Genomic DNA, 8020 nt, shown 5'->3' with positions numbered 1-8020 from the left:
TGCACACACTGCTCTGCACGCTTTATGCACACACTGCTCTGCACGCTTTATACACACACTGCTCTGCACGCTTTATGCACACACTGCTCTGCACGCTTTATACACACACTGCTCTGCACGCTTTATACACACACAGCTCTGCACTGCATGCTTCATACACACGCTGCTCTGCACGTTTTATACACACGCTGCTCTGCACGCTTTATACACACACTACTCTGCTCTGCACGCTTTATGCACACACTGCTCTGCTCTGCACGCTTTATGCACACACTGCTCTGCTCTGCACGCTTTATGCACACACTGCTCTGCTCTGCACGCTTTATGCACACACTGCTCTGCTCTGCAAGCTTTATGCACACACTGCTCTGCTCTGCACGCTTTATACACACACTGCTCTGCACGCTTTATACACACACTGCTCTGCACGCTTTATACACACACTGCTCTGCACGCTTTATACACACACTGCTCTGCACTCTTTATACACACTCTGCTCTGCACGCTTTATACACACACAACTCTGCACTGCACGCTTTATACACACAGTGCTCTGCACGCTTTATACACACACTGCTCTGCACCCTTTATACACACACTGCTCTGCATGCTTTATACACACTGCTCTGCACGCTTTATACACACACTGCTCTGCTTTGCACGCTTTATACACACACTGCTCTGCTCGCTTTATACACACACTGCTCTGCTCTGCACGCTTTATACACACACTGCTCTGCACGCTTTATACACACACTGCTCTGCTCTGCACGCTTTATACACACTCTGCACGCTTTATTCACACACTGCTCTGCTCTGCACGCTTTATACACACACTGCTCTGCACGCTTTATACACACACTGCTCTGCTCTGCACGCTTTATACACACACAGCTCTGCACTGCACGCTTTATACACACAGTGCTCTGCACACTTTATACACACACTGCTCTGCTCGCTTTATACACACACTGCTCTGCTCTGCACGCTTTATACACACACTGCTCTGCACGCTTTATACACACACTGCTCTGCTCTGCACCTTTATACACACTCTGCACGCTTTATTCACACACTGCTCTGCTCTGCACGCTTTATACACACACTGCTCTGCACGCTTTATACACACACTGCTCTGCTCTGCACGCTTTATACACACACTGCTCTGCTCTGCACGCTTTATACACACAGTGCTCTGCACACTTTATACACACACTGCTCTGCACGCTTTATACACACACTGCTCTGCACGCTTTATACACACACTGCTCTGCACGCTTTATACACACACTGCTCTGCTCTGCACGCTTTATACACACACTGCTCTGCACGCTTTATACACACACTGCTCTGCTCTGCACGCTTTATACACACACTGCTCTGCTCTGCACGCTTTATACACACACTGCTCTGCACACTTTATACACACACTGCTCTGCACGCTTCATACACACACTGCTCTGCACGCTTTATACACACTGCTCTGCACGCTTTATACACACACTGCTCTGCACGCTTTATACACACACTGCTCTGCACGCTTTATTCACACACTGCTCTGCTCTGCACGCTTTATACACACACTGCTCTGCTCGCTTTATACACACAGCTCTGCTCTGCACGCTTTATACACAGGTCTGCACTGCACGCTTTATACACAGCTCTTCTCTGCACGCTTTAGACACACACTGCTCTGCACGCTTTATACACACACTGCTCTGCACGCTTTATACACACACTGCTCTGCTCTGCACGCTTTATACACACTGCTCTGCACGCTTTATACACACACTGCTCTGCACGCTTTATACACACACTGCTCTGCTCTGCACGCTTTATACACACACTGCTCTGCACGCTTTATTCACACACTGCTCTGCTCTGCACGCTTTATACACACACTGCTCTGCTCGCTTTATACACACACTGCTCTGCACGCTTTATACACACACTGCTCTGCACGCTTTATACACACTGCTCTGCACGCTTTATACACATACTGCTCTGCTCTGCACGCTTTATACACACTGCTCTGCTCTGTACGCTTTATACACTCTGCTCTGCACGCTTTATACACACTGCTCTGCTCTGCACGCTTTATACACACACTGCTCTGCTCTGCACGCTTTATACACACACTGCTCTGCTCTGCACGCTTTATACACACTGCTCTGCTCTGTACGCTTTATACACTCTGCTCTGCACGGTTTATACACACTGCTCTGCTCTGCACGCTTTATACACACACTGCTCTGCTCTGCACGCTTTATACACACACTGCTCTCCTCTGAACGCTTTATACACACTGCACGCTTTATTCACACACTGCTCTGCACGCTTTATACACACACTGCTCTGCACGCTTTATACACACTGCTTTGCACGCTTTATACACACACTGCTCTGCTCTGCACGCTTTATACACACACTGCTCTGCGCGCTTTATACACACACTGCTCTGCACGCTTTATACACACTGCTTTGCACGCTTTATACACACACTGCTCTGCTCTGCACGCTTTATACACACTGCTCTGCTCTGTACGCTTTATACACTCTGCTCTGCACGCTTTATACACACACTGCTCTGCTCTGCACGCTTTATACACACACTGCTCTGCTCTGCACGCTTTATACACACACTGCTCTGCTCTGCACGCTTTATACACACACTGCTCTCCTCTGAACGCTTTATACACACAGCTCTGCTCTGCACGCTTTATACACACACTGTTCTGCACTCTTTATACACACACTGCTCTAATACAAGCTGGACCCAAGTTTTTTTATTTTCCACAATATTTAATTCTTTAAAAAAAAAAAAGGTTAATTCTAAAGGTCACTTAACATTAATTTGAATTTAAAAAGGATAACATGTATTTTCCCATCTTATAAAATGAAGAGATCTCGCTATAACGCGAGCATTTTATGATTCTGAGAATAAAGGGGCCTCAGCCTTAGTCCGGGGTCCCACCACAGTACAAAAAAATCGACCCCCATTCTCTTTCAGAAAAGTGTTATGATTTTTTTCTCACTTGTTATCTGTGTACAATCCGTGTTTTTTACTCAGCAGCTGTTAATCATTTACAGGACCAGTTACCTTTTCCCATCTTACAGAATCGCAATGTATCAGTAAATATCGGATGCTGTATTGTGACTCCGTCCGGCATCCAATTTTTTTTCTCGCACACATCTGATTTCGGAGTCAGATTGCAGCTGAGATTCTTTTCACAGAGAGATTCTGTCAGAGAAAAAAAATCATCCATCAGCACTGCCGCATTGAATAACGTGTCGGTGTGCCATCCAATACAAAAACTGGATAGCACTCGTCTGATTTATACAGAGGTGTGAGCGAGCCCTCAGGCCTCATTCAGACATCAGTTTTCATGTTTTTGCTCGCTGAATGGTCTGCACCAAAACATGTCTTTGATCCGAATCATGGATCAAACTCGCCAAGTCTACGAGTCTGTGAAAAAATTGGACAGCACTCGGAAGCCATCAGTGTGCAGCCCCCTTTTCACCGTTTGTTTCCTTGGTAAAGTTTAAAAAACCTTCATAATTTTTGGGGGTTTTTTTGCATATGAGGAAGGAAAGACTCTCAAATCTAAATTTATTTTTGTTATCTACTGGCTAACACGGTACAAAAAAATATATTTTCCTTGGAGAAAAACTATTAAATTCAAGTGGGGAAAACTGACATTGACCAAACTCTGATGAAAATCTGATCCAAAACGCTCATGAAAAGAAGTCAGATTTTTTTTTTTTTTTTGCGTGCAAGAAAAATCACCATCTGAATGAAGCCTTAATATGTGGTCCCTTCACAGCTGCTTTCTCAGCCATTCACATAAACCTGCGAGGTGGACACAGGGCTCTATAGTGCGGCTTGGGCATCATAGAGTTAAGATCCAGTTTATCATCCCATGGTGGCTCAGCTTGGCCAATCAGCGTACTGTGCCCGCCCCCTAGTGTTCATCCAATCATCTTCCGGGACAGAAGCTTCCTGGATCCACAGCTGCTGAAAGTTACTTATTAACTTTTCTGCTTTTTTGCTCTTGTAATTGACTGCTTTTAGGCTAATTGACAGCTTATTGTGCCACCGTCACCGAGCTGCAGCCTGCTGTATGGTGCGGACACATCACCAGCTGCATCAGCACTCCCATCCACACTGGGCTGCAGAGCTAGCACTCGACTGACAAGTAACTGGTCTGTCCGCTGTCCTCCAGCCATGATTATGTGATCGCTGCCTCACAATGACAGCAGAGGATCTGTCACCTTGATCCTTACAGGAGATCGCCCGCTCTTCACACATCTGGACTAAGAAGCTTGCAATCGATTATGTCTGCTCTAAGCACAATTCAGATTAAAGAAGCGAATGCCCACTTGGCTGCATTACACCATCGAGTGGCGGAGCTGGAGGGCACAATACGAGAGCAAGCAGAGAGTCTTATTCGGAAGGATGAGCAGTACCAGGCGTCTATAAGGAACATGGTTGGTGCCAAAGACAGGTCAGTTGTGTAATATCCTGTGCGGATCTGCGGACGCTTCTCTTCACTGCCAACATTACTTCTGTATCATGAACCGAATCCGTGTGTGCGCCACATTGCCGCGGAGCTGGTAATGCCCCTTTCCTAGAAGTAGAAGTACTGCTATACCACACGACCACGGCTGCCGCGGCACTGTGCGACCTGTTCAGACGTCAGTTTTTCATTGTTAGATCTCGTAGCAATTTTTCTATGGGGCTGTTCACTTGTTTGTGTAATTTTTCTTGCTTGGCTCATGCAAAAACGACATGTCTGATTTTGATCCAAGTCCCAGATCAAACTCGCTAGTTTAAGTCTACACGTGTGTGAAAAAAAACAGAAAACCCTCAAATGTTATTTGTATGCTGTCCTTTTTTTTAAATTTTTGTTTTAACTGATTTATAGAAACTTGAGAAACAGCCATCAGGTTTTTTTTTACTTTCATGTGAGAATAACTGATGAAACGCTGATGGTAAAAGCAGACAAACCTGACCGAACACTGATGAAATCCGATTTCATGTTTTAGAGTGCACAGAGTGCAACTTTATTTGTTTTGTAATGTATAGAGATGGCTACTCTTAGTTTGGAAGTGACAGTCGGTCTTTTGTTATTTGTGTATTGGCTCTGACTGAGCGCTCCACCCATCAGCCCGTGGCGGTTTTAATTGCAGCAGGATCCTACCTACCCATAAATGCAGGCTTCGGCCTAGAAGAGGATTCACATTAGATAGGTTCCCAGCAACAGGAGATCGCCATGTCGTTGGCTGCTGGGCATGCATGAATTAGCCAAATTATGTGCTAAGCGTCAGACATCACAATTTTCCATGTGCGAGAAAAACGCACCAATTATTTTGATCAGTGTTTGTCCTAGTGTCATCAGTTTTTGTCGTTCGTGGAGAAAATGTTTATCCATGAAAATTGATGTCATCTGAGAGTGGTTCTATTTTTTTTTTTTTTTGTTTATTTATTTTTTGCTTGTTCCCATTTTCAGAGCCGTCGCTGAACTTCAGAAGAAGTTGGTACAATCTGAAGAAGAAATGCAAAAGTTGATGGCTTCCATTAAGGATAAGGACCGGGAGCTGGAGCGCCTTAGACACCACAGCCGACTTCTGGCTCAGATGTGTCGCAGCCGACCTCTGTTAAATGCTTTAGTTTCTCTTATGGCGGAAGCTGAAGGAATTCCTTGTTTGCCCAGTGTGGAACAATGCAATGGCCTCCCAAGTGTTCCTGACTACACTCAAAGTGACGAAGACTCGGATGTAGACAGAACACTTTTTGGGACCACTGTATAAGGAGAAATACGTTACTTTATATGCAAGTTCTTCTTTTTTAATATATTTACGTTTTACCATGGAGTTTTTGTGTCACAAAATTAGTTAGAACTTGTGCAGAATTTTATGAATAAGTTTTTATACTGTATGAAATCAGAGATATTCTGAAATGATTTATAAGAGATGATATACTTTATCATTGCATTCCCCATGTTACATGTACACTAAAGGTGTCCATACATCGCGGTGAGACCCGCTGACTAGCCTATGCGTAATTGGGCCTCCGACTTTCCCACTAACAGACATTGGGAGAAGAGGGGGCAGACATGTTGAATTTCGGGAGAAGCGGGGGCAGACATGTTGAATTTCAATCTTTTTGTTCTTGGTGAAGACTTCTTCTGTTACAGGTGTCTGGCAGGTGCTTACTCCGCTCTCCCTATTGAAAACACATGGATATGTATCAGACAACTGGAGGGAATAGTTGTTGACCAAACACTATTGAAGATGTTTTGACACATTGATACTTAGGCCACGTACACTCGTTCAGTATTTTACATCAGTATTTGTAATCCAAAACCAGGAGTGGGTGATAAATCTAGAAGTGGTGACGTGTTTCTATTATACTTTTCCTTTGATTGCTCCACTCCTGGTTTTGGCTTACAAATACTGAGGTAAAAAACTGAACATGTGAAAGAGTAATCCTCTACAGAGTAAGCCACCCCCCAAAATGCATTTTAAATAAACCATACAGTGTTGTAGGGGACTTGGCACCATAAAACCATACTAGCAATTTCCATGTTACTGGTATAGTGCCCGAGAAAATAACTTCTAATTCATATGCAAATGATGAGGTTTCGGCACACCCTTGGTGTGGCCAAGAATTTGGTGCACAGTTACACCTCCTGATTTTCATATCGGGACTCTTCTCTGTTTTGGATTGGCAGTGTTCTTCTCCCTGTCTCCTTTCTTCTAACACACTGTACAATTCCGGGTGTATTAGTGTAGCGAGCAGCATCCGAAGAAAGACAGGGAGGAGAAAGCGAGCACGCCGGCAACATTCGGAAAGTGCTCTCTGAGAAGTGAGTACTGTCAATCAGAAGCGGAGGAACGGCCCCAATATGCAAATAGGGGGAAGCGTAACAGTGCTCCAAACTCTTGGTCACACCAAGGGTGCACCAACGTATCCTTATCTGATAAGTTATTTTCTCAGGTGCTGTAATAGGTACATTGCTAGCATGGTTGTTACAGGGGCTAAGCCCCCTACAAGGCTGCATAGCCCATTTAAAATACATTTGGGGTGTGACGGACTCTCTTTAATGAAACAGGACAAATAGTTCTGGGCCAGATTATAATAATCTAGATAAGACTTCTCTAACTTAATTAGGGGCTCAGGAGACAAGTTACTGTACTGCCAGAGGTGTCGGCGAGCAGCTTATTCTCCTCTTCCATTACAAACACTCAGAAGTGAGTGTGTATGGGGTCGGGAGTACAAATTATAGACCAAACGAGTATTTGGCTAGCGGCTACTCAAGGTGTATGGACATCCAAGTGGTTTTTGACGTTTCTCATTCTCCATGTGTTTTTGGATGCTCCTCATTCAAATGCTTTTTATGACGCCCCTTCTTTTGCTCCCATTCACATTCGTCTGCCATATAACTGATAGAGGGGAAAAGGAAAACCAGCGTACCTCCACTTATACAACAGAACACTAAGGGAACAGTAAAGTGTCGCAATAATCTCAGGAAACATCAGAAAAGTAAAATCCTACTCATTATTATTATTTTTTTTTTTTGCTACGTTTCAGGGTTGTCCTTTGTTTTCAGGTACTATTGTTAAAATTTTCTCAAATTAACCACAGGGGATATGTCACTCTTGACATTACATATATCACACGTCACCCACTACACATATAGGTAGAGGGAAAATAGAGTATAGATAATTTATATTTTAAAAAAAGTTCTTTATTTAATCCATTAAAAAGACAAATATATTTAAAATTAAGCAGGAGGAAAATTATTCAGCACCAGGATTTACATATAGGTCTCAATCCTATAGGATCAATTAACACCAATAGATTTATGTTATTACTGAATTTAAAGAATATATTCAATCAATCATAGGATCTAGGTTCTTTACTCATAAAGTGCAACTATTAATAAAGTGTCCAGTGCCATCAGCTGCAATTCAAGAAGAAGCGTGGCGAAACGGCCGTCGGGGTACAGCGCCAGGA

At 43.8% G+C, this 8020-nt stretch overlaps 1 protein-coding gene across 1 annotated transcript; it reads left to right on the top strand.

Moving 5' to 3' along the window:
* The first annotated feature begins 3956 nt into the window (after nucleotides 1-3956).
* Nucleotides 3957-7669, top strand: VMAC (vimentin type intermediate filament associated coiled-coil protein). Its single transcript, XM_073642596.1, has 2 exons — nucleotides 3957-4505; nucleotides 5511-7669. Exons 1-2 carry the CDS (start codon nucleotides 4336-4338, stop codon nucleotides 5809-5811), a joined length of 471 nt encoding a protein of 156 aa, XP_073498697.1. The 5' UTR covers nucleotides 3957-4335; the 3' UTR covers nucleotides 5812-7669.
* The last annotated feature ends 351 nt before the right edge of the window (nucleotides 7670-8020 follow it).

The sequence above is a fragment of the Phyllobates terribilis genome, unplaced genomic scaffold, assembly GCF_046119375.1.
Source record: "Phyllobates terribilis strain yellow unplaced genomic scaffold, ASM4611937v1 Scaffold_8__6_contigs__length_399053987, whole genome shotgun sequence".
Lineage (NCBI taxonomy): Eukaryota > Metazoa > Chordata > Amphibia > Anura > Dendrobatidae > Phyllobates > Phyllobates terribilis.
This window is presented reverse-complemented; position numbering and strand designations above follow the sequence as displayed.